Source organism: Pogoniulus pusillus, chromosome 39 (assembly GCF_015220805.1).
Source record: "Pogoniulus pusillus isolate bPogPus1 chromosome 39, bPogPus1.pri, whole genome shotgun sequence".
In the NCBI taxonomy this organism is placed as follows: domain Eukaryota; kingdom Metazoa; phylum Chordata; class Aves; order Piciformes; family Lybiidae; genus Pogoniulus; species Pogoniulus pusillus.
Window position 1 is genome coordinate 7744776 of NC_087302.1, and position 26429 is coordinate 7771204.

General features: G+C 56.6%; 1 protein-coding gene and 1 long non-coding RNA gene across 3 annotated transcripts; both read left to right on the plus strand.

The window, feature by feature from the left end:
• The first annotated feature begins 223 nt into the window (after positions 1 to 223).
• LOC135191572 (uncharacterized) lies at positions 224 to 919 on the plus strand. Its single transcript, XR_010308850.1, has 2 exons — positions 224 to 339; positions 537 to 919. It is a non-coding gene; the product is annotated as an uncharacterized LOC135191572 (long non-coding RNA).
• A 12159-nt stretch (positions 920 to 13078) lies between these two features.
• On the plus strand, positions 13079 to 26429 carry LOC135191579 (potassium voltage-gated channel subfamily A member 3-like). 2 transcript variants are annotated; one of them, XM_064174004.1, is made up of 2 exons: positions 13079 to 15403; positions 26303 to 26429. In XM_064174004.1, the coding sequence occupies exon 1, from the start codon at positions 13225 to 13227 to the stop codon at positions 14995 to 14997; it is 1773 nt and encodes a 590-aa protein (XP_064030074.1). In that variant the 5' UTR covers positions 13079 to 13224; the 3' UTR covers positions 14998 to 15403; positions 26303 to 26429. The 2 variants fall into 2 exon arrangements, 1 of the variants encoding a protein (XP_064030074.1); XR_010308851.1 differs by lacking the exon at positions 13079 to 15403 and adding an exon at positions 16769 to 17573.

Genomic DNA, 26429 nt, shown 5'->3' on the forward strand with positions numbered 1-26429 from the left:
TGCAGCTCCCTCCCGCCGGGGCGCAGGGCTGGGAGCTCACCCTGCAGGGTTTGGGTTAGGGAGAAGCGGAGCAGCTGCGGGGGAGGGCGGTGGGGAGGGCTGCTCCAGCTGCCTGCCATCCATTCACAAAGTCGCTGTGGCAGCTCCTAAAGACAGAGAGCAGAAAGCAGAAGGGAGCAGCTGAAGGGGCTGTTAGCCAGAGCACATCCCCGAGAGGCTGAGAGCCTCCGGAGCCACCAGCGGCTGCAGAGCAGAGAGAGAAAAGCTTTGAGCTGCCTCTGCCCGAGGCTGGGAACCCAGGCACAGCTGCGGTGGGCTCTGGGCTGCCTCTAGGGTGGGGTAAGTCACGGTGATCCCCACCCATAGCCACGGCTTCCCTGCGTGCCAGGGCGCTCCACAAGGGCATTTAGTGCCGTGGGCTGGTGGATTGGCCAGGGCTGGGGGCTAGGTTGGGCTGGAGGAGCTTGGAGGTCTCCTCCAACCTGGCTGATTCTCTGATTCTAGGGCAAGGTTGATGCCTGCAGCCTCTTTTGCAGCTAAGGAGACCTGAGGCACCTTCCCCTGGCTGCTTGGCCTGGAGCAACCTGAGCTGGTGGAGATGTCCCTGCCCAGTGAAGGGGCTTGGAACTGGATGGTCGTCAAGGTCCCTTCCCAGCCAAACCCTTCTGGGATTCTATGAAGCAGTGCCAGACTTGGCTGCTTGGTGGACTAAGGCAGACACAGGTGTGGGCAGTGGCTGAGCCTCCTGGCTGCTCCCTGACCCGAATTTGCAGTTCAGGTATCTGCAAACAGAGAAGGAGGCTCCAAAAGGCAGATCCTGCTCCCGGCGGCACCTCCGCGCTCGGCACTGCCTTCCCATGGCTCTGGCCAGGAGGGAAAAGCTGTGGGAACAGGCAAAACCCCCAAGGGATTTCCTCTCTCTTAGCTCTTTTGGACCTCATTTTGTGCTTCCCCAAGAGAAGGAGGGGAACAAAGCAGGAGGGGAAGCACAGGATTGGTGTTTAAAAAGCAGAGCAGCAGCAGAGGAGGAAGGTGGAGGGGAGAGACTTGCAGGCATCTGGGGGAGAATTCTCCTTTTAAAGGTCTTCTCATCTTCCCCTCCCTCCCTCACTACCTCCAGGCTGTTAATAATTCAGTGATTTATATTTGCAGCTGAACCTCCTGTGTCAGGAGCCACTGCTGCCTGCAATGACTCCAGGGAATGGATGGTGGCAGCCGCCCCTGGACCCCACATCCTCCCTCCCCCAGCTCAGCTTCCCCTTGGCAGTCACCCGGACTGGTTTCTGGTCTCATCTGTCCTCTCCTAATTGAGGTTTCTTAATTCTTGCTTAAGGGGAGGGTTAGGGAGGAGGAAGAGCAGGAGGACTCTTGCAGCAGTGCTTGCAGGGAAGGCTGAGCTGCCGAAGCCGAGCAGGCAGTGAGTCAGCATCCTCTGCTGCCTCTGCCCGCAGCAGAGCTGTTGCTGGGTGACTGTCACAGGTGACAGAGTGCATCAGCCTCCCTGGTGGCCCCGGGCAGAGCCAGGGCCTCGCTTCTCCTGACATATCAAAGGGAGAAACAGAACCAAACCAACCCCAAACCAACCAACCCAGGCTCCAGGAGGCATCCCCAGCTGCAGAGAGAGCCTCCCCAGGTCACAGAATCCCCCAGGCTGGCACAGCCCCTGGGCAGCACCAAGCCCAGCCCAGAGCCCTGCTCTGCAGCGTTCACCTCGACCCACAGCCCCAAGCACCACATCCCAACCACCCTGGAGCACAGCCAGGCTGGGGGGCTCCAGCACCCCCCTGGGCAGCTCACCCCAGTCCCTGACCACTCTCTCCTGGTGTCCAATCTGAACCTCCCCAGCCGCAGCCTGAGGCCATTCCCCCTTGTGCTGCCTGCAGCTCCTGTGAGCAGAGCCCAGCAGCAGCCTCTGCAGTGTCCCTCCAGGCAGCTGCAGACAGCAGTGAGCTCTGCCCTCAGCCTCCTCTTCCTCACACTACCCATCCCCAGCTCCCTCAGTCTCTCCTCAGCAGATTTATTCTCCAGGCCCTTTCCCAGCTTCGTTGCCCTCCTCTAGACCTGCTCCAGCACCTCCACAGCTCTCTTGTACTGAAGAGAGTGGGTCCTGAAGTGCCCAAAACTGAGCACAACACTGCAGTGTGGCCTCAGCAGAGGGTTGGGGTTGTCTGGGGGGCTGAGAGCAGTGGACAAGAGGCAGGTGGTGGCTTTGGCTTTGGCCTTGGAGGGTGCACAAGAAAATTGACCTGAATGGCTCTTGCAGGAGCTGCCAGCACAACCTGTCTGTCCCTGCCAGCTGTTGCAAAGCAAACCTGGCCCCCCTCAGCCAGCACTGCAGCCTTTGGCCCCAACGGGAGGTCTGAAGGAGGCAGAGCAGTGACTCAGCTGCTCCCTTTGGACCCATTTTTGGTGCCTTCCTCCTTGCAACCCTCCTCCCCTCCCCCCCTGTGGTACAAGGGGATTTCTGAGCAGCTCCTCAGGGTTTCTCAGAAGCCAGCTGAGCTGGAAGGGGGAGCCCAGAGCAGTGCTGCAGCTGAGCAGCAGGAAAGCTGCTCAGAAACAGACCCCAGGGCTGAGCTGCAGAGCTCAGCTCCCTGAGCCCTTCTGCAGGCTCCTCCATGATGCTGCACAGATTGCTCTGCTCCAGCGTTTTGCTGGGTTTGGGTTTCCCAGCATGAAGCCTTTGCCTGTTGGCTGAGAAGTGTTAAGGAGCTCCTGCTCTACCTGCAGGCTTTGCAGCTCTCCCAGCATCCAGATGTTGCAGCTAAATGCAGCTCTGCCAGGATCCAGATGTTACAGCTAAGCACAAACAAAACCATTGCCTGTGCTTGGGAACCACAAATGTGTTGTCCCTGCAGGAGCTTCCAGAGCCTGGGGGGGCTTGGAAGAGGCCTCTGGAGAGCATCAATTCCAGCCCCCTGCAGCTTGCCCAGGGGCACAGTGCCCAGGGGGGTTGGAAGCTCTGCACACAAGGAGGCTCCACAGCCTCTCTGGGCAGCCTGCTCCAGGCTCCAGCACCCTCACACCACACAACTTTCTCCTCCTGGGCTCCAGTCTGTGCCCACTGCCCCTTGGCCTGGCCCTGGGCACCACTGAGCAGAGCCTGGCCCCAGCCTCTTGCCCCCACAGCTGCTTTAGCTCTTGCTGAGCACTGCTCAGCTCCCCTCTGGGGCTGCTCTGCTGCAGGCTCAGCCCCAGGGCTCAGCCTCTGCTCCTGCCAGAGCTGCCTCAGGCCCTGAGCAGCTCAGCAACCTCCTCTGGACTAGCCTGCTCTAGTGTGAGGCTTTCCTGCTCCCTGCCGCTGGGGTGCAGCTCCTCTCCCCCTTTTCACCTTGGTGATGACCATGGGTGAAGGTTGCCCTCTTGTCTCTCTGGCTGTGTGGTTAAATTGCTCTGTCAGATGTAATCTTAGCTCCTCATGGCCAAAGAGTGGAGTGCAACAGGAGCTGCGGAAGAGGTCCTCGGGTATCACTTTGCTGTCCCTGTGGAGGCCTGGGAACTTGATGCCTGTTCCAGTGCAATCTGCACTGACATCGTTTGCCCACCCTAACCCCACCCAGCAAATCACATCTTTAGCACAGTGAAATAGGCCTGAGTGAGTCTCGAGTTGTAAGGGCCAGGTGGGGATTTAGCTCAAGTGGCTCCACTAAAGCCAGCAGAGTCACCAGGGGAAATAAGGGAGGGATGCAGAGGAGCTTGGCTGAGGCACACAGCATCCCCAGCATGGTGGAGACCACCCAGTCCAACCCCCCCTGCCCCAGCAGGGCACCCACAGCAGCCACGGGGGTTGGAAGCTCTGCACACAAGGAGGCTCCACAGCCTCTCTGGGCAGCCTGCTCCAGGCTCCAGCACCCTCACAACAAACAACTTTCTCCTCCTGGGCTCCAGTCTGTGCCCACTGCCCCTTGGCCTGGCCCTGGGCACCACTGAGCAGAGTCTGGCCCCAGCCTCTTGCCCCCACAGCTGCTTTAGCTCTTGCTGAGCACTGCTCAGCTCCCCTCTGGGGCTGCTCTCCTGCAGGCTCAGCCCCAGGGCTCAGCCTCTGCTCCTGCCAGAGCTGCTCCAGGCCCTCAGCAGCTTCGTGGCCCCCACTTGGACTCTCTCCAGCCCTTCCCTGTCTCTCTTGACCTGGTTTGCCCAGAAGTGGACAGAGCTCTTCTCCAGCTTGCACCACCCCAGATCTCTCAGACTCTCCTCACCAGAGAGCTGCTCCAGTCCCCTTTCCTGGCCCAGACACACTCCTGCTCTCTCCACAGCACCGTGGACTTAACACGAGCAGCAGCTGCGCTCTGTGCTCACTGCTTTGGCTCAGCCTTCACTCCCCTCACCCATTCCCACCAAGAGCTGCCATCTAGAGCCATGCTGCCCTCAGTGGCTGGGCTGCAGCAGCGGGAGAGGGTCCTGCTCTGATGCTAGATGCTGAGTACCCCACAGGAGGGAGGTGTCAGTGACCCCTGGGGAGCTGCCCACGATGCTCTGTACCTGAGCTGAGGGCTGAGCAGGCTGCTGTGTTCAGACAGGGCTGAATTTTCCTCCTTCTTCCACATCCCAAAAACTTCCTCATTTTCTGCCACTGTGAGTGCAGCAAAAGGCTTCTGCTGGAGGATTTAAATAGCCTGGAGGTGGGAGGCGAGAAAGAGTCCCTTAAAGTGCAGATGGGAAACTGAGGCACAGAGGGGCTGAGGCAGTCACTCCAGACTGAGTTATCCTGGGAAAGTGACTAAGCCAGGGACAGGAATAGGGACAGAGAGAGAGCACCAAATTCATCCTGGGAAACGAAGGTTTCAGGGGAGGTTGGTGTGAGGTGGGTGTGGGTCTCTCCTCCTGAGTTACCAGAGGCAGAACAAGAGGGAATGGCCTCAGGCTGCACCAGGAGAGGTTTAGGTTGGACCTCAGGAAAGATCTTTTCAGGGAGAGGGTTGTCAGGCACGGGAAGAGGCTGCCCAGGGAGGCAGTGGAGTCACCATCTCCTTGGAGATGAGGTGCCTGGGGATGGGCTCAGTGGTGGAGATGGTAGAGTAGGAGCAGAGGTTGGACCTGATGGTCTGGAAGAGCTTTTCCAACCTGACTGATCCTATGATTCCATGATTCAGTTCCCACTCCTCCTGCTGCCTTCCTGAGTGGTGCTGGTGGAGAATCATCACTCCACTGAGGGGTAGCTCTCATCAGATGCTCCTGGGGCTTGGTTGGGACACAAGCTGGGATCCCTGATTTCTGGGAATGGGGTCAGTGACCTCATTTTGCTGCATCCTGGCTCTGCTGGAAGGCTGAGAGCCTCAGGGACTGCAGGCTGCCCCCGGGAGGAAGAAGGGCAGGAGGGCAGGACTGGGCAGCCTGGAGCTGGAGGTCTCTTTGTTTTCCTCAATCCCTGAGCAAATCATCCCAATCAAATCAGAAGTCTTCTGGATGGGAAGGACCAGTTGAAAGGCGCAGGGAGGGCAAGCAGCTGGATGTGGCTGAAGCAAGCTGGGCAGAGCAGAGTCAGAGCATCTGCTCAGCTGGCTTAGCTGCACCACTGTGCTCCAGCTGTGCAGCTCAGCTCTGCAAGCCAGGAGTTAGCTATGGGATGCATATTTTAGCTCTGTGATACATAATTTACCTGGCTGACACAGGTTTTACCCAGATAAGGTACATTTTTACCTAGATACTGTGTATTTTACCTCCACAATGCATATTTTACCTGGATACTGTGTATTTTACCTAGATATTGTGTATTTTACCTCCACAATGCACATTTTACCTAGAAAATGCATATTTCACTCAGAATAGATACATGTATTTTACCTAGATGTGTATTTTTCCCTAGCTAATGTGCATTTTACCTAGAATAGATATATATTACCTAGATAATGTGTGGGTTTGCCTAGAAAATCTATATTTTAACCTATATAATATGTATTTTTACCTAGATAATGCATATTTTTACCTAGACAATGTATTTTTTCACCTGGGAAATGTGTATATTTACCTAGGTAATGTATATTTTACTTAGATAATGCATTTTTTACCTAGACAATGTGTATTTTTCCCTAGCTAATGTGTATTTTACCTAGAATAGATATATATTACCTAGATAATGTGTAGTTTTGCCTAGAAAATGTATATTTTAACCTATAAAATATATATTTTTACCTAGACAATGCATATTTTACCTAGATAATGTATTTTTTACCTGGACAATGTCTATTTTTCCCTAGTTAATGTGTATTTTACCTAGAATATATCTATATATTACCTAGATAATATCTATTTTACCTAGAAAATACATCTTTTACCTAGATAATATATTTCTTACCTAGATAATGTATGCTTTAACCTAGACAATGTGTGGTTTTACCTGGAAAATGTACATTTTAACCTAGATAATGTGTTTTTTTACCTAGATAATGTGCTTTTTTACCTAATGTGCTTTTTTACCTAGATAATGTGTATTTTTTACCTAGATAACGTGCTTTTTTACCTAGAAAATGTAGCTTTTCCTTAGATAATGTATCTTTTACCTAGAATATGCATATATTTTACAAAGATGTGCATTTTTCCCTAGCTAATCTGTATTTTACCTAGAATATACATATACATTACCTAGATAATGTGTGGTTTTACCAAGAAAAGCTGTATTTTTACCCAGACAATGCATTTTTTACCCAGATAATGCATTTTTTACTCAGACAATGTATTTTTTACCCAGATAACATCTTTTTTACCCAGATAATGCATTTTTTTACCTACATAATGCATATTTTAACCTAGATAATGTGTGGTTTTACCTGGAAAATGTATTTTTTACCTAGAAGAGGTATATTTTACCTAGAAAATGTGTATTTTAACCTAGATAATGTATATTTTAACCCAGATAATGTGTATTTTTACCTAGAAAATGTATATTTTACCTAGAAAATGTGTATTTTAACCTAGATAATGTATATTTTAACCCAGATAATGTGTATTTTTACCTAGAAAATGTATATTTTACCTAGAAAATGTATATTTTAACCCAGATAATGTGTATTTTTACCTAGAAAATGTATATTTTACCTAGAAAATGTGTATTTTAACCTAGATAATGTGTATATTTACCTAGATGGTGTGTCTTTTCCCCCAGATAATGTGTCTTTTCCCCTAGAAGATGTCTATTTTAACCTAGATAATGTGTGGTTTTACCTAGAAAATGTGTATTTTCCCTAGCTAGTGTGTTTTTTACCTAGAAAATGCATATTTGAGCTCAGATAATGTGTATATTTCCCTAGATGCTGTATTTTTCCCTAGATGATGCATATTTCCCCTAGATAATCTCTTTTTTCCCTAGAAAAATGTGCTTTTTCCCCCAGAATCTGTGTGTTTCCCCCCGAAGCTGCCTATTGTCACCTCGATACTGTGTTTTCCCTAGCGCATACCGATAGGAGCTGGGGGGGCAGTGTTCTCCCTCCACCATGTGCATCCCCCCCCCCTCCCCAGAGGGTCCGAGCTCTACCAGCCACGTTTCAGCCCTACAGAAGGGGACTCGCCCCACGTTAACCTCGGGGACTCAGCTCCTGAGCTCCCCTTCTGCTGCTGACCTTCCCTGCGGAGCTGCCAGGCGCTGCTCAGTGCCCCAGGTGCTGCCCCCCCTGCCTGCTTTGCCCACCCGGTGAGCTCCGGGTGCCCAGATGCCAGGGGGAAGCTCTGCGGCCGGTGGGGTCTGCGCTGCCCGCGGGCAGCAGCTGGCGCCTTGCGCGGTCCCCGAGGCGGGCGGGGGGCAGGCAGCGCAGCCGCTGCGGTAAGGGATTACCCTTCCAGCCCTGGCGCTGGGGGGGCTCTGATCCCCCCGCTCAGGAGCGGCTGCTCTGCCCTGGATTTCTCAATGGAAGCTGCTTCCCGTTCAGCCGCCAGGGAGGAGCGCAGGGGAGATGCTGCTCGCCGCAGCAGCCGGGCTGGACCCGGACCCGGACCCAGCCTCCTGGGGCTACGGGAGGGCAAAAAAGGGACTGGCGGGAGAAAGACCCCCCCGAAAATGCTGCTCGAGAGGTGATGGCGACCAGGTGGAGCCACAGACTCACAGAATCGGTTTGGTTGGAAATGACCTTCACAACCCTTGGGTCCAACCATCAGCTGACTGTGCCAGTCCTGGTGCTAAACCCTGGCCCCCAGCACCACAGCTCCAGGGCTCTGAAACCCCTTCAGGGCTGGGGACTCCACCACCACTCTGGGCCAGACTTTGAGAACCCTCTCAGGGAAGGAGTTTCGTCTCATATCCAATTTAAACCTCTGGTGCAACCTGAGGCCATTTCTCTCATCCCATCACTTCTTACCTGGGAGCAGAGCCCAGCCCCCAGCTGGCTCCAACAACTCCCTGAAAGGAGGCAGAGAGCAATGAGGTCTCCTCTCAGCCTCCTCCAGGCTGAACCCCCCCAGCTCCCCCAGCTGCTGCTCCCCAGCTCTGTTCTCCAGACCCTTCCCCACCTTTGTTGCCCTTCTCTGGACCTGCTCCAGCCTCTCAATGTCCTTCTTGCAATGAGGACCTCAAAACTGAGCCCAGCACTCAAGGTGTGGCCTCTGCAGTGCTGAGTGCAGGAGGACAATCCCTGCCCTGCTCCTGCTGGCCACACTCTTGCTGATCCAGGGCAGGATGCTTAAGGCAGCCTCATGCCTGGGAAGAGCTGAGGGTCAGGGTGAAGGTGCTGAGCTGTTTTGTGCAGCCTGTGTTCCCCTGGGGAGAGATGCTGGAGGGGGTTCCCCTCATGGTCTGGGTCTGGTTGTGGGAGGAGGGAAGTTTGTGTCCCCTCTGCTTGGAAGTCTGCCCAGAGGGGGCCACTGAAGAAGGCAAAGTGATGCTTGCTCTGCTCCTTGGCAGGAGCAGCAGCTGCTGCTGCAGGTCAGCCTGCAGAGCATGGCACAGGGGATTTCTCAGATGGGAGTTAGGAGTGAAATTGAATTTGCTGAGAGCAGATGCAGCAGAAGAGACGGATGAAGAACACAGAGGGAGGACAGGGTCGTCTGGTGTGAGACAGGAAAGCCACAGCCCTGAGCAGCTTCCAAGCTGCACCTTGCCCAGCTTGCTCCTGCCTGGCAGCAAAGTGCTGCCCAGGTTGTGCACCACAGAGATGTCCCTTCCTGTGGGCTTGAATCCCCTGCCCCTTGTGCTCAGATCTCCTGGCTTTGGGACATGATCCAGGCCACCTCTGCCTGCCTGATTTTGGGTCTGGGGCAGTGCCTGGAGCCAACCCCCCCAGGGGAGCACTCTGGCTGTGGCTGTTGCCAAGCAGGATGCGATGCTGTGGCTGTGTCCACAGTGCTGAACCAAACCTTGGCTGGGGACCTCAGCAGAAGGATGGAGCTGAGCAGACTTGGCAGGGAGGGAGGAGGTGATCTGCCCCCGGGGCTCTCTGCCTGCAGCGACGCTGCTGGCCTGGCACAGCTTAATTGGCTTTGATAGGATTACAGGGAAGCAGCACAGGGGGAGCCAGGGCCAGGAGGCCACTCCGTGTCTGGGGCTGCTGAAATCCTCTGAGCCAGCACAAGGCTGGGTCAAAGCTACCCAGAGCTCAAGGGTTAATGTCTGCAGCCGATGGGGGGGATTAACCCTCCTCCTCCTCTTGGTTTTCCTAGCAGCATCCCCAAGGATCCTCCTGCTCCACCTCCTGAATTTCCTGGTTTATGGCTGGAGAGCAGCCAGGCAGAGAGGGCCCTGGGGGTGCTGGGAGAGAGGAGCTGAAGCTGAGGCAGCAGTGCCCAGGTGGGCAGCAGAGCCAAGGGCATCCTGGGCTGGCTCAGGAGCAGTGTGGGCAGCAGGACAAGGGAGGTTCTTCTGCCCCTGTGCTCAGCACTGCTCAGGCCACCCCTGCAGTGCTGTGTCCAGCTCTGGGCTCCTCCATTGCAGAGAGATGTTGAGGTGCTGGAAGGTGTCCAGAGCAGGGCAGCAAGGCTGGGGAGGGGCCTGGAGCACAGCCCTGTGAGGAGAGGCTGAGGGAGCTGGGGGGGTGCAGCCTGCAGCAGAGGAGGCTCAGGGCAGAGCTCATTGCTGCCTGCAGCTGCCTGCAGGGAGGCTGTAGCCAGGTGGGGTTGGGCTCTGCTGCCAGGCAGCCAGCAACAGAAGAAGGGGACACAGCCTGAAGTTGTGCCAGGGCAGGTCTAGGCTGGATGTTAGGAAGTTGTTGTCAGAGAGAGTGATTGGCACTGGAATGGGCTGCCCAGGGAGGTGGTGCAGTGCCCATGCCTGGAGGTGTTCAAGGAATGAGTGGATTTGGCTTTTGTTCTGCTTGCAGAAGTGATTTTAAGCTTTGCCTTGGGTTTGCTGCATGGAAGTTGGCTGTGGGACATGGTTTGGTGGCAGTGGTGGGGCTGGGTTGGTAGTTGGACTCAGTGGTCTTAGAGGTCTTCTCCAGTCTTAATGGTTCAGGGATTGGAAAAGGCTGCCCAGGGGAGGCCTCAAAAATGGTCAGAGGGCTGCAGAACCTCCCCTGTGGGGACAGGCTGGAGAGGAAAAGGCTCCAGATAGACCTCAGTGCAGCCTTCCAGTACCTGAAGGGGCTCCAGGAGGGCTGGGGAGGGACTTCTGACAAGGGCTGGCAGTGCCAGGATGAGGGACAATGGTTTGAAGCTCGAGGAGGGGAGATTTAGCTCTGAAACTGGGAGGAAGTTCTTTGCTCTGAGGGTGGTGGAACCCTGGAACACATTGCCCAGGGAGGTGGTGGAGGCCTCGTTCCTGAGTGCATTCAGGGCCAGGCTTGGGGGGGCTCTGAGGAGCCTGCTCTGCTGGCAGGTCCCTGCTGACTGCAGAGGGGCAGGGCTGGATGACCTCTGAATGTCCTTTCCAACCCGATGCATTCTATGGCTGTGTGGTTCTGTGTGTCTGGGCAGGACCTGGAGAGGAGTGTGTCTGTGTGTGACCCTGGATGGATGAATGCTGCCCTCCTGCTGGTGTGGCAGAGCCAGCACTGGCTGTGCCAGCCCCGGGGGGCAGAGCAGGCAGTTTGCCTAAGGGCAAGGCTGGGCTGGGTCCCACAGCCAGGTCTGCCTTTGGGTCTCAGGACCTTGCTGAAGCTCACTGAGCCAGGGCATGCCCTTGACCTCTGGTGGCAGAGGGTTTTGCCACCCCTCTCACCACTGAGGAAGGAGGGCTCAGGTTGTTCCAACCTTGTCCATGCTCTTAATGATAGAATCGTTTGGGTTGGAAGAGACCTTTCAGATTATGGGGTGCAAGCCCCAGCCCAGCAGTGCCAGGACAGCACCAACCCATGCCCCTCTGCACTGCATCTCCACAGCTTTGAAACCCCTCTAGGGCTGGGGACTCCACCACTGTCCTGGGCAGCCTGGGCCAGGCCTTGACAACCCTCAAGGGGAAGAAATTGTTCCTCATGGCCAACCCAAACCTCCCCTGGGGTGACTGGAGGCTGTTTCCTCTTGTCCCTGGGAGAAGAGCCCAACCCCCAACCTGGCTCCAGCCTCCTTGCAGGGAGCTGTAGAGAGCCAGAAGGTCTCCCCTCAGCCTCCTTTTCTGCAGGCTGGACCCCCCCCCCAAGCTCCCTCAGTTGCTCCTCCCCAGCCCTCTTCTCCAGATCCCTTAACCAGCTTTGCTGCCCTACTCTGGACCTGCTCCAGCCCCTCAGTCAGCCAGTTACAGCCTGGAGTCATCTCTCACACCAACATTTATTGGTGTTTTCCCCCAGGATTGTGTATTTCCTGCAGCTTGTTTCTAATTTAACATTTAAATAAGTTTGATCTTTTCATCTGTTTTTCTCCTGCCTTCTGGAGGCTGTGCTGGGTTAAAAATAACTGTGGTGATGAGCTGCAGTGGGGCTGGTGGAGGGAGCCAACCTCCATCCTGGTGGGACCATGGAGGAGAGGAGAGGAGAGGAGAGGAGAGGAGAGGAGAGGAGAGGAGAGGAGAGGAGAGGAGAGGAGAGGAGAGGAGAGGAGAGGAGAGGAGAGGAGAGGAGAGGAGAGGAGAGGAGAGGAGAGGAGAGGAGAGGAGAGGAGAGGAGAGGAGAGGAGAGGAGAGGAGAGGAGAGGAGAGGAGAGGAGAGGAGAGGAGAGGAGAGGAGAGGAGAGGAGAGGAGAGGAGAGGAATGGCTGGGGTGGGAATGGCTGTGCTGTCTCACTGCTCACCTCTCCCAGTCCCCTGTGGTTGGGCTGCTTCCCAAGCCAGGAAATCCCTGGATTCCCTAATGCCCATATGGCACATGGCTGGGGCTTAGAGAGCTGCGGGGGTGGGGGGTGGGAAAACGGAGACCCATCCTGGGGGACACAACCGAGTGAGGAGCTGAGAGGTTGTCCTTGATGCACATCTCCTGGGGACAAGAGTTTTCCAGCACCCCACTTGGAGACTTCTGCCCCCAAACGAATCCCTTTGGACCCAAAGGGAGCCACTTCCATCGGAGCAAGGATGGAAAACCTGGAGCCCTTTGGCCTTCTTGCAGGAAAGTCTGGAGTGCAGATTTTGGGCTGTGGCTGAAGGTGCTCGGGTGAGGGCTGGCTGAGGCTTGGCTCTGTGTTCGGCTGGGGGAGGGGCTGCACAGGCACACACACGTGTGCGCCCCCCCGGCACACACATGTGCACACACAGACACCCCCACAGCAGCTCTGCCTCCTGCTCCGAAAGCAAAAAATCCCAGCTCCAGCCCAAACACTGATTCAAAACAACTGTTGGCAGCTCCGACCGCCGCCGCCGTCTGCTTCCCATTGCCCACAGCCTCGCCGCGGCGTGAGACGGCGACGGGAACCGAGCAGGAAAACCCCCGAATTGAGACCGAAAAAATGGAATTTCCCTTTCCTCAGGGAAGGGCAGAGGAAAAAAAAACAAAACACTTTCTAGGCAAGGGGGGAGAAAAACCTCAAAACCAAACCAAACCCAAACAACTCTCCCTGCTTGCAACCCGCTGGGCGTCAAAGGATGCTCCCGGGAGGGGACCGGAGCCATCGGCGTGTGGCTGCCTGGGTTGTGTCCGCAGCCTGGTTAAGGGCTGGGAAGGGGATGCCCGCAGCTGGCCGGGGGGCTGCGGGGCAGGGCTGGGGGGGCTGGTGGGTGTCTCCGGCAGCGGTGACTGAGCGAGGCGGTGCCAGGGCTGGGGGCGGATTTTTTGAGAAGCTCCTCAGAGCAGCAGCGGCAGCCGCCGGAGGAGTCAGGCGCTGGTTCTGCCTCTCCGCCCGGAGGAGGAGGAAGAAGAAGAAGAGGCTTCGGCTGCCGCCTCTCCGATCCTGCCCCCCCTCCCCTCCCCTTTCCCCTTCCCCCTTCCACCCCACACCTTTATGGACGAGCGCCGGAGCTTGCTCTACTCTCCAGCTGCGTCCTCCACCAGCCGGCATCCTCGGGGAGGCTCAACCGGCAGCCACCACAACCTGGGCTACGCCGAGCAGCTGCCCCCCGCCGCCTCCCAGGCGGTCCCCGACCAAGAAGAGGAAGAAGGTGAAGAAGGGGAGGAAGGCAGCATGACGGTGGTGGGGGGCGGAGGCGGCGGAGACCCTTTGCTAGAAGAACCACAGCATCCTCAGCCCGCGCTCGGGGGGGACCGCTACGACCAGCCCCCAACTCCGGCCGCGGTCCCTGCCGGCCAGGCGGCGGAGGGCGGGGAGCACGAATGCTGCGAGCGGGTGGTGATCAACATCTCGGGCTTGAGGTTCGAGACCCAGCTGAAGACCTTGGCGCAGTTCCCCGAGACGCTGCTGGGGGACCCCCGTAAGCGGATGCGCTACTTCGACCCCCTCCGCAACGAGTACTTCTTCGACCGCAACCGGCCCAGCTTCGACGCCATCCTCTACTACTACCAGTCGGGGGGGCGCATCCGGAGACCTGTCAACGTCCCCATCGACATCTTCTCCGAGGAGATCCGCTTCTACCAGCTGGGGGAGGAGGCCATGGAGAAGTTTCGGGAGGATGAGGGCTTCATCCGGGAGGAGCAGCGGCCGCTTCCCGACAAGGAGTTTCAGCGCCAAGTGTGGCTCCTCTTTGAGTACCCGGAGAGCTCCGGGCCGGCCCGAGGCATTGCCATCGTCTCTGTGCTGGTCATCCTCATCTCTATTGTCATCTTCTGTCTGGAGACCCTGCCTGAATTCAGGGAGGATCATGACTATGAGGGAACCGGAGGGCCCTTTGGGACGGGTGCTGGTGCTGGTGCTGGTGGCCCTCTCCCGCCTGACGTCTTCACCAACTCTTCATCCTCGGCTGCTTCCGTGGTGTCGTCCTTCACCGACCCTTTCTTCGTGGTGGAGACTTTGTGCATCATCTGGTTCTCCTTCGAGCTGTTGGTTCGCTTCTTTGCCTGCCCCAGCAAGGCCACCTTCTCCAAGAACATCATGAACATCATTGACATTGTGGCCATCATCCCCTACTTCATCACGCTGGGCACGGAGCTGGCCGAGAGGCAAGGCAACGGCCAGCAAGCCATGTCCTTGGCCATCCTCCGAGTCATCCGCCTGGTCAGGGTCTTCCGCATCTTCAAGCTCTCCCGGCACTCCAAGGGGCTGCAGATCCTGGGCCAGACCCTCAAGGCCAGCATGCGGGAGCTGGGCCTGCTCATCTTCTTCCTCTTCATCGGCGTCATCCTCTTCTCCAGCGCCGTCTACTTCGCGGAAGCTGACGACCCCAGCTCGGGCTTCAGCAGCATCCCCGACGCCTTCTGGTGGGCCGTGGTGACCATGACCACGGTGGGCTACGGGGACATGCACCCCATCACCATCGGGGGCAAGATCGTGGGCTCCCTCTGCGCCATCGCGGGGGTGCTGACCATCGCCCTGCCCGTGCCTGTCATCGTCTCCAACTTCAACTACTTCTACCACCGGGAGACGGAAGGTGAGGAGCAGGCTCAGTACCTGCACGTCGGCAGCTGCCAGCACCTCTCCTCCAGCGAGGAGATGAGGAAGGCTCGCAGCAATTCCACCCTCAGCAAGTCCGAGTACATGGTGATCGAGGAAGGGGGCATCAACCACAGTGCATTCAAACAGGCTGCCTTTAAGGCGGGCAACTGCACCAGCACGAACAATCCCAACTGCGTGAACATCAAAAAGGTCTTCACGGACGTTTGAAAAGGCACACCCAGGCCAAACCCAACCCAGCCCTGGGGCTGTGGTGGGAAAAGCGAACAAACAACCAAACAAAGAACCGACAACGACCACCAACGACCACCAGAACTGATGCCAAGTGATTGTGTGCTCGGTGTTGCTGTGGACCATGCACTGCACCATCGTCGGTCTCTGTGTCTGTGCCCTCCTTTGGATACCTTTATTTTTTTACATCTTTCCTTTCTAAAGATCCAAAAAGAAACCTCACCAAAAAAAAGCCAACCCCCACCCCCGGCCAAAACAACCCCCCCCCAAAACCAAACCAAACAGCAAGAAAAAAAGAGAAGGATTAAAAATTGTCAGCAGCAGAGGACAGCTGAAGGGTAAAGAGAAGGAAGAGGAAGACAAAAAGGCACTGACGGCCAAACAGGTGTTTGTTCTGCAACGTGTTGCAGGGGGCTGCTTTTGTTTGCGTTGGGCCCGGGGGGGGACACGACGACTTCTTGCTTGGCTCTTGAATTTCTCCCCCCCCCCCCACCCTAACCTCACCACCTCCTCTCCCCTTCCCCTACCGGCAGCGTGGAGCCCGTGTCCCTTCCACCCCACCAGCTCACTTGTTGGATTAACAGCCCCTGGATTGGGGTGGGGAGGAAAACCGCGTTGCAGAGTGTAGTGGAAGGTGGTGTGGGGGGTTGGGAGTGGGGGTTGGGAGGAAAGAAGCATTTAATTTCGAGGGAGTCTCTGTTACCACCTCGTTAAGTGATGTTTAATAGCGAAACGTCTGGCATGCCCTTCCGGGCACGGCACTGGTTCCTTCCCACCCCGAGTTAGATCATTTATGAGATTCCGAGCTGGACAAAGATCGATGCTGATTTAAAGAGACAGAGAAAACAACCCCAAACCCTCATTTCCTAGTCTTAAAGAGAGAAAAAAAACCCAAACCCTCGTTTTCTAGTCTTAAACAGAGGAAATACAACCTCAAATTCTCCCTTTCTAGACTTAAAGGGGGAAAAAAACAACCCCAAACACTCATTTTCTAGCCTCGAAGAGAGAGAAAACAACCCTGAACCCTTTCTAGTCTCAACGAGAGGAAAACAACCCCAAACTCTCCTTTCCTGCTCTTAAAGGGGGAGAAAACAACCCCAAAGCCTCCTTTTCTAGTCTTAAGGAGGGAAAAAACCAACCCCAAAGCCTCCTTTTTAAATCTTAAAGAGAGAAAACCCACCCCAAAGCCTCATTTTCTGGTCTTAAAGAAGGAAAAATCAACCTCAAAGCCTCATTTTTTTAGACATAAAGAAGGGGGAAAAAAAAACCCACCCCCAAACCCTCACTTTCAAGTCTTGAAGAGGGAAAATCCCACCCCCCACCCCTCGTTTTCTAGCCTAAATTCACTTCCCCTGCCACCCTCCAGCGTTATTCCGTCCAAGATCAGGTTTGCGGCCGTGCAGGGGAGGAAGGAGGCAGCAAGGGGAGGAAGGAGGCAGAGAGGGAAGGAAAGAGGCAGCGAGGGAAGGTTGTTTGCAGAAGGCAGCGAGGGAAGGTCTCAGGAGGCAGCAAGGGAAGGATTCAGGAGGCACCAAAAGGAGGTTTCAGGAGGTAGCAAGGGAAGGTTTCAGGAGGCAGCAAGGGAAGGTTTCAGGAGGCACCAAAGGGAGGTTTCAGGAGGCAGCAAGGGAAGGATTCAGGAGGCACCAAAGGGAGGTTTCAGGAGGCACCAAAGGGAGGTTTCAGGAGCCCAGGGGTGCTGCGGGGAGCGCTGCAGGCTCGGAGCAGGGGGCGGGGGGGATGCAGGATCCGCAGTGGGCTCCTGGCTGCGGACGTGCAGCCTCCAAGCACAGGCAGCTGGAGACAAAAGGATGTTTCCTTCCCTGGGTTTGGGGGTTTTTGGGGGTGTGTGTTGTGTGTCTCTGGGAGAGAAGCAGCCGCCCAGCGCGGGGAAATGGAGGCTCCGAGCACTCCTTCCCGCGGAAGTCACTAATTGGGAGCGGAGCCATGCGGTTGCCATGGCGACCCCCCCCCCCCGGTTTCCTGGGAAACCCCCAAAGGTTGTCATGGCATCCCTGCTCCCATCCCCCTTGGTCCTCTCTCTTCGTGCACAAAACAAAACAAAAGAAACCACCCCCCAAAAAACCCCAAACCCTTTCCAGACCGTTCCAACCGCATCGACCCCACAGGTGGCCCTGCCCCACCGGTGGAAGCCCATCCTGGTACCCCATCCTCCCCCCTCCCCAGGCCACGTCCCCTGTGCCTAACAAAGAGCCCACAGGCAATGAGCACAGTCCAAAGCCACCTCTCCCTGGCAGAGGAGCTCACACCTTGGCACTGAAACTTGGGGCTGGAGGCTCAGCTGCCAGCAGGGGCACCTGCTCCACCAAGGACCACCCCACGCTGCGCCTGCACCCCCTGCACCCAGGTGGTTACCCCAAACCCAACGCGGAGCAGCCCCTGGGAAAGCTCAGCTGGGAAATCCCTGCCAGTTCTTGGAACCAAGTGGGACAGAGCCCTTAAAGAGTGGGACTGAGAAGTGACCAAGAGCCCAGCAGGGAGGACACATCAGGCTCAGCTTCACGCCGGGGCCGTGGGACATCTGATGGCATCAGGTGAGCTTGGCTTGGGGTGCAGCTTAATGGCTCCAAGAGGTTGCATTTTTGGGGGTGAACCTCTTGTTTTCCACTGCTTGGTTTGATGCTCCCAGCTCACCCTGCTGCTCTTAGGCACCTGTGTGTGTGAGGTGGGATAGCATCCTCCAGCTCCTCGCCTTGGATCTGCTTTCACTTAGCCCTTTTGTTCTGTGCACAAGAGGGAACTCTGCTGGGCTTGGGGTTGGAGCTGCATTTCTTTAGGTCCCTGCTGAAAACGGGGAGGGGAAAAAGGTTTTTTGCAGCACTTTGAGGGCAACAAAGATGGAGAAAGACCTGGAGAACAAATTTTAGGAGGAGCAGTTGAAGGAACTGAGGTGGTTCAGCCTGGAGACCTCACTGCTCTCTTCAGCTCACTGAAAGGAGGTTGGAGCCAGGTGGGGTCAGGCTCTTCTCCCTGGGATTGGTTGGCAGGAGAGGAACTGGCCTGAAATTGTGCCAGGGGAGGGTTAGGTTGAAGAAGAGGAAAAAAATTCTTTGCTGCAAGAGTGCTCAGGGATTGGCAGAGGCTGCCCAGGGAGATGGTGGAGTCCTCATCCCTGGAGGAGCTCAAGAAAGGTGTGGCCATGACAGCTGGGGACAGGGTTTGGTAGCTGTGGTGGGGTTGAAGGTTGGGCAGAAAAGCCTGGATGAGGCACTTAGTGCCATGGTCTTGTTGACTGGATAGGGCTGGGGGATAGGTTGGACTGGATGAGCTTGGAGGTCTCTTCCAACCAGCTTGATTCTGTGATTCTAAGCTTGGACTGGATGGTCTTAGAGGGCTTCACCAGCCTTAATGAACGATGCTTCAGCCCAGCCCCTGCCATGGATGCAGGCTGAAGGCAGGTCCTGGCTGCTCAGCCTTGAGCACATCAGCAATGAAAGCTGGATTTGGGGTGAAATGACCTCAGAGTCCTTCGAGGCAGGGAATTGCAGAGGTGTGCTGCTAGAGACCTCCTGCCACAAGGAGATTTGGCCCCCAGCTGTGCGAGTCAGCCCCTGCCTGGCTGTGTGGGAAATGGGCACTGTGCTGGGAGGTGCCAGCCAGGCTGAAATGGGATTTGAGCTGGGATTTTGCCCAGGTTTAAAAGGCTCAGGACAGTTCGTGGCACTCTAAAGGCTCAGGACAGTTTGTGGCACTTCGCCTCAGCCCCAGGTGCTAAAAGCCTTTTAGCCAAGACAAGCATCAGAGCAGCCTCTGGGCTAATGACCTGTGACAGCTTCCCTGTCACATCCCATTGACTGCCCAATGGTCTTCATTAGGGAGATGCTCCGGAGCGTCCCGGAGATGACAAACCACACAGTCCCTCCTGCAGGAAAACCGGGATGCCTCCTCTGGGAACACTGTCCACGAGGACTGGGATCTCTTGTCCCGCTTAACTGGGATCTCTTGTCTGGGATCCTTGTCCAGGGTATCTGGGATCCTCCTCCTGGGATAACTCTGATCTCTTGTCTGTGATAACTTGAATCCTTTGTCTGGGATCCTTTCCCAGAGTGTCTGGGATAACCTAGATGCCTTGTCTGGGATTGGTGTCCAGGATCTGAGCTGCTGGAGTGAGGCCAGAGGAGGCCACAAAGATGCTGCCAGGGCTGGAGCAGCTCTGCTGTGAGCTCAGGCTGAGGGACCTGGGGGAGTGCAGCCTGCAGAGGAGAAGTCTCCAGGGGCACCTCAAAGCTACTGCCAGTGCCTGAAAGCATCCTGCAGGAAGGCTGCAGAGAGACTTTGGCTGAGGGTATCTGAGCCAGGCCAAGGGGGAATGGTTTGGAGCTGAGGCAGAGCAGGCTGAGAGTGGAGCTGAGGAAGAAGTTCTTCAGCATGAGGGTGGTGAGAGCCTGGCACAGGCTGCCCAGGGAGGTTATGGATTTCCCTCCCCTAGAGGTGTTCAGGGCCAGGCTGGATGAAGCCTTGAGCAGCTGAGTCTAGCTGAGAGGTGTCCCTGCCCACTGCAGGGGGAGTGGAGCAGAGGAGCTGTGAGGTCCCTTCCAACCTGAGCCTGACTCTAGGGAAGCAGCCAAGTGCCACTGCTCTGCCTTGAAGATACACCCGAAAAATCCTGCAAGTGGGGGGGAACAAAAGGGAGTGGGGCCCGGGGGGGTCTGTCCTGCCAGCACTGTGCCCCATTTCTGTCTGCTGCCTCCTTAGGCAGGTCTCAGGGAGACGAATCCTCTCTGGTAGCACAGAGGCTGAAGGCTTCCCTGGAGCTGCTGCAAGCCTTGTGCCAGGGACTGGAGACCCCCAGAAGATTGCTGCTCTGCTTGCAGCCAGCTGCTGCCTCAACTGACTTTGCTCTCCTGCAGTGTGCCTCCTCGTAGGGCTCTGGACTGTGTGAGCAGCCGCTGGGGAGCTGGAGGCTGAGCCTCAGGCTACTGCAGCCCCTTGGACTCAGTGTGCTTAGAGCAGGGCAGCGCTGAGGGATTAGCAGGCAGTGCCTGCTGCTGCCTGGCAGCCTGCTGAGAGCCTTCCAAAGCGAGGCCAAGGGCTTGCCTAGCCTCAGCTTGTTGCATTAGATGGGGGAAAGTGCATTACTGAGAGCTGCTCCTGACTCCTAGGATGGTGCAGGAAGCAAAGCAGGGGAAAGGCTTCGTCCCCAGGTGCTCCCCAGCCTGCACTCTCCAGCTCGTTGCCTGCGTGCTCAGTGTGGCAGGGATGCTCCCTGAAATCTCCTCCTCCTTGGGGCCCTGAGCAACCTGACCTAGTTGGAGGGGAGGGTTGGCCAAGATGGTCTTCGAGGGTCCCTTCCAACTGTGTGCTTCTCCCTGTCCTTTGTGCCTGACAGCTGTGAGACAAAGGGACGCTGCTGGGAGGGGAACAAGGACGGCAGCAGGCAGCTCCTGGCCAGGCAGCCCTGGGAGGCTGGAGCTGCCTCTCCAGATCCTAGATTAGGCTTGTTTAGGGGCACTGGGTGCTGCAGAGCCTTGTCCAGCCTCCTACCCTCTCTCCCAGCCTCCTTTCCCTTTCCCTCTGCTTGTCTTTGAGGACCTGACCCCTTCCCCCATTCCAGCCCTGGAAACACACAGAGGGCAGCAGGGGCCAGGCAGCAGCCCTAGCCCTGGCCTTTCCACTTGGTACTTTGCCACCACCACCACCTTTATCCCCTGCTGACTTGCCCCCTATTTTGTGTGTTTGCCCAGAAGCCCTTCAGGGAGCTTGGGGTAGCTGGAGGAGCAGAGCAGCATCCATCCCACCCTACCTGTGGGCACACACGAGGGCTGCAGGTATCTCCTTCCCGCAGGAGGGTTGAGTTTCTTCCCAGGCAATTGTTCCTGCTCCATCACTCGGCAGACAGCAGTCAGCTTTTATTCTTAACTGCGGGTTGATGCCCGGTGAAGAGGGGGCAAAGGGCAGCCCAGCAGGAGGGCAGCATCCCCCCCCCACACCCCGGCAGCTCCCCAGGGCTGTGTGCTGCAGGGCTGGGGCACAGGCTGAGGGTCTCCTGCGGTGCTGGCTGCGAACCCGGAGCCTTCCCTGGGAATCTCTTTAACTGTGTAGTTTGGAGCCCTCTTCCTGCCAAGCCGTTAAAATATGCATGGCTTGGGGAGAGCAGAGGGAGGCTCCCAGAGCAGCCGAGGGAGGGCAGGCACTTGGCTCTCCCTGCTCTGGAAACCTTTACCCAGTGAGCTCTGGGCTGGCTGCAGACCTCCGAGGGCAAGCAGGGCAGGAAAGGGTTTCAATGTGACTCATTTTGCCCTTTGAGCTCCTGCAAGGGCCTCTACTAGGAAGAAGAGCTCAGGGCATGAGCATCCTCCTGCCAAGACCTGTGCTAGGAAGAAGAGCTCAGGGCATCAGCATCCTCCTGCCAAGGCCTGTGATGGGTGCAAGGAGATGGGGACCTTCTGGGCATTGTCAGATGCCACAGGCAGGAAAACAGAGCCTCAGGGTCCTGCCCTGAGGAGGAACAACCTGCTGGAGAGCAGCTGCAAGGAGAAGGACCTGGCAGTGCTGCAGCACAAGTTCCCCAGGAGCCAGTTCAGGTGTTCAGCACCAGGCTGGATGAGGCCTTGAGTGACCTGTTCCAGTGGGAGCTGTCCCTGCCTCTGGCAGGGGAGTTGGCACTGGCTGAGCTCTGAGGTCCCATCCAACCTGAACCATTCTATGCTGCATACTAATTCCAAGACCTCTTTGCTCTCTACAGCTCCCTGAGTAAGGAGGTTGGAGCCAGGTGAGGGTTGGGCTCTTCTGCATAGCCTCAGGGGATAGAAGGAGAGGAATTGTGCCAGGAAAGAGTTAAGTTGGAGATGAGGAAGAATTTCTTTGCTGCAAGAGTGGTCAGGGACTGGCACAGGCTGCTCAGGGAGGTGCTGGAGTGCCCATCCCAGGAGGAGTGCAAGGCAGGTGTGGCCATGGCAGCTGGGGACAGGGCTTGGTGGCTGTGGTGGTGCTGGGCTGCTGGTTGGAGCCTCAGAGGGCTTTGCCAACCCAAACTGTTCCACGACTCTCTGGTTCTGTGGCCCTGGCTCAGCAGCTCAGACAGCAGCACAGGGTGAAGGATGATTCATTTCCTCCAGACTTGTCACTCAGAAGCTTTTCTGAGCACACTTCAGCCCTGTCACCTCTGTGGCTTTTGCTGCAGCTGTTGCACTTCATTTTCAGCACCTTTAACACATCCCAGGTGGGAAGCTTTGGTTTGGATGCTCACAGGATGAGGTGAGCAAGGGACTGCCTCTGCTCCCCTGGAGAGGATGCACTACACTCAGCCCTGGTTTGATGCTGGCCAGCAGCAGCTGCTCTCTTCTCCTCTGCTCTGCTCTGCTCTCCTCTGCTCTGCTCTGCTTTGCTTTGCTTCCTGCAAAGGACTGTTATGGATAGACATGGAAACTCCTTTGGGCTTGTGTCTGCAGATGGGCCAATGTGTGCCCAGGTAGCCAAGAAGGCTACCACCATCCTGGCATGGACCAGCACCAGTGGGGCCAGCAGGAGTAGGGAAGTGATCCTGCTGAAGTGAAGCTGCTCCACCTGCAGCCCTCAGGGAGGAACCTGGGCAGAGAAACCTTCCAGATGCTTCTTAGATTCCTGGAAGGGTTTGGGTTGGAAGGGGCCTTGGATATCATCCAGTTCCAACCCCCTGCTCCCAGAAGGGAAGTGATGCTGCCCCTGAACCAAGCACTGGGGTCAGTTTTGGGGCCACTTACTCCCCGAAGGACACTGAGGGGCTGGAGCAGGTCCAGAGAAGGGCAACAAAGGTGGGGAAGAGTCTGGGGAACAGGGCTGGGGGGGAGCAGCTGAGGGAGCTGGGGGGGTTCAGCCTGGGGAAGAGGAGGCTGAGAGGAGACCTCACTGCTCTCTGCAGCTCCCTGAGAGGAGGTTGCAGCCAGGTGGGGGTTGCTCTGCAGGTCACTTTGCTTGTCCCTTAAGGCCCTGGCCCAGCAGGAGCTATTTTCCAGTCTCCTGGAGTTTCAGCAGGCCCAGGAGCTCAGCACACACTCAGCTCTTGCAGTCCCAGCAGCTGCTTCCCCAGCTCTCAGCACTTGGACAGAAGTTATTTGGCTTGGCTGAGTTTAAACCCAGCTAATTTCTGTGGCTGCTGCTTGATGTCCTCTGTTCCTCGTGGAGTGGAGAGGATTTCCTCAGCCCCATATGATGGGAAGACATCTGGAGCCCTTCAGGAGCTGGAGCAGAGATATCTCCTGGATGCTCCTGGCTTCTCACTCCCACTGCTGTTCTTGCTGGGTTTGTTGAGCAGACCTCAGTGCTCCCACCAGGAGCTGGGATTTCCTCCCTCAAGGAGAAGGACACATCCTGGGAAGGCACCAGGGGAGCCCCAAACTCTGCATTACTCTACCCTCTTGGAGGAAATTGCTCTTTCATGTTCTTCACACTGAATCTGCCCAGCCCCAGCTCTGCCATCCCCTTCCTGGCCAAGCCAGTGACGTTCCCCAGGCTGGGCTGAGCTGGAGGAGCTCTTGGGGCTTTATTTGTGTGATAATCCAGGGCTGCTGCAGGAGCCTGACCACTGCTTTGTGAAGCAGCAGCAGCCCCACAGGTGGCAGGGGGATGTAATCCCCTCCCCAGCAAGCCCAGTCCCATAAAGCCTAAACCTCAGTTAGCTTTAAGCCCATGAGTAGTGCTTCTGCACTTCAGGATAAGCTGCTGAGCTGAGACCCCTGCAAGGAGCACTAAGTCCCTCTGGCAGCTTCTCTTCCTCTGAGTGCCACACTGCCTTGCCAGGGGATCTCTGCTCCTCCTGGGAATTCCCACATTCCCACCCCTGGCCTTTATTTGCCTGCTTTTAGCAGCTCTGCAGCATCAGGCCTGTAAAATCAGCCCTGTAGCATCAGCCTTGCAGCATCAACCCTGCAGCATCAGCCCTGCATGAGCAGCCCTGCAGCATCAGCCCTGCAACCTCAGCCTTTCAGCATCATCCTTACAACATCAACCCTGCAGCATCACCTATGCATTAGCAGCCCTGCAGCATTGTCCATGCAACATCAGACCTGTAGCATCAGCCCTGCAACCTCAGCCTTACAACTTCATCCCTGTAGCACCATCCTTGCAACCTCAGCCCTGCAACCTCAGCCCTGCAGCATCAGCCCTGCAACCTCAGCCCTGCAGCCTCAGCCCTGCAGCACCATCCCTGCAATATCATCTCTGCAGCCTCAGCCCTGCAACCTCAGCCCTGCAGCCTCAGCCCTGCAGCACCATCCCTGCAATATCATCTCTGCAGCCTCAGCCCTGCAACCTCAGCCCTGCAGCATCCTCCCAGCAACATCCAGGGAGCAGCTCTCCCCCTCCTTGGTGCACAGATCCCATCCCATCTTGCCTGTTCTGACTCTCCCTGAGCATAAACCAGGCTCATTCTGGGGGATGAGCTGGGGCCAGGCAGCCCTGGCCCATGGCTGTGGATGCTTCCTCCCCTTGCCTCATCACCGGCTGCTAATGAAGCATCCTGCTCACCTAATCTGATTTGGTGGTTGTGCTCATCTCATTAGTCTGCTCCACACACTCTTCTTAATGACCTTAATGAAGGTCGTTATGGGAAGCTCTTCTAATTCCCACTTGAAGAATCACCACCAAGGAGCCCTGCAGCAGGACAGGTGAGGGGGGACCTGCTGGAGAGCAGCTCCCCAGAGAAGGACCTGGAGGTACTGGGGGACAAGAAGTTCCCCAGGAGCCAGCAAGATGCCCTCATGGCCAACAATGGTGTTCTGGGAGGGGGTTGATGAAGACTGTGGGCAGCAGGGCAAGGAAGGTTCTCCTCTTCCTCTACTTCATCCAGTTCTGGGCTGCCCAGTTCCAGAGAGACAGGGAAGGGCTGGAGATGGCCAATGTGAGGGCCATGAAGGTGCTGAGGGGCCTGGAGCAGCTCTGGCAGGAGCAGAGGCTGAGCCCTGGGGCTGAGCCTGCAGGAGAGCAGCCCCAGAGGGGAGCTGAGCAGTGCTCAGCAAGAGCTGAAGGATGGGGAGCAAGAGGCTGGGGCCAGACTCTGCTCAGTGGTGCCCAGAGGCAGACCAAGGGGCAGTGGGCACAGACTGGAGCCCAGGAGGAGAAAGTTGTTTGTTGTGAGGGTGCTGGAGCCTGGAGCAGGCTGCCCAGAGAGGCTGTGGAGCCTCCTTGTGTGCAGAGCTTCCAACCCCCCTGGGCACTGTGCCCCTGGGCAGGCTGCTGTGGGTGCCCTGCTTGGGCAGGGGTTGGGCTGGTCCCTTCCAACCTCACCGTGCTGGGACTCTGGGATCCTGTAATCTGTGTGTGAGGCTCCCACTGGAGTTCAACCCCTGTGGGCTGGCAGGCAGGTGCAGGGCCCAGGCTGGGGAGGGGCAGGCACTGGGATGTTGCCAATGCCAGGCTGTGAGCTGAGGGCAGAGGCTGTGAAAACAGAGAGGGATGTGAGCTGCTCCTGGGAATTCCAGGATCTTAAAGGCAGAGCAGAGCACCTGCCTGTGGCACAACAGGAGCCAGGATGAGTCCCTGCATGCTGAGGGGTTCCAAAGCTGAAGGCTGCTTGCACCAGCTGGGCTCCTGCACTCCAGAGGCTCAGCACCACAGAGCTTGGGTTGGGTTTTTCCCTTGCTAGGAAGCAGAGGATGATTGCATTGTTAATGCTGGGAACAGGGATGAGGAGGACTGAGGACATGAATCCACTTCCCCCTCTTTGTTTAAGGGAGAAAGGGCTGTGGAGGTGGAAGGACTAAGGATGACCTTGGAAGGCTCTTCCAACCTTAACAAGGGGAAGGTGTCAGGTGCCCAACCCTGCAGCATCTCCTCTGCTGTGCCTTGCTCACAAGCTGGTGAGAGGCCTGGAACACAAACCCTATGAGGAGAGGCTGAGGGAGCTGGGGATGTTTAGCCTGGAGAAGAGGAGGCTCAGGGGGGACCTCATTGCTGTCTGCAACTACCTGAAAGGAGATTGTAGCCAGGTGGGGGTTGGTCTCTTCTGCCAGGCAAGCAGCAACAGGACAAGGGGACACAGTCTCAAGTGGTGCTGGGGAAAGTATAGGCTGGGTGTGAGGAGGAAGCTGTTGGCAGAGAGAGTGATTGGCATTGGAATGGGCTGCCCAGGGAGGTGGTGGAGTGGCTGTGCCTGGAGGTGTTCAAGAGAGGACTGGATGAGGCACTCAGTGCCATGGTCTGGTTGACTGGATGGGACTGGGGGATAGGTTGGACTGGATGATCTTGGAGGTCTCTTCCACCTGGTTGATTCTATGATTCTAAGAACCTGTTGCTTGTTTTCCAGCCCAGGCTCTGCCTAAAAGTGATTCTTTGCTCTGCCCAACAGATAGCAGAAGAAGCTGCAAGCTTCAGACCTTCAGAGACGAAGCTCCTGCGAGGAAATGGCAAAGACCTTGGACCCCCCAACTGCTGGAGCTGCCCAGCCAGGGGTCTGCCCTCCCTCCCCCTCCCCA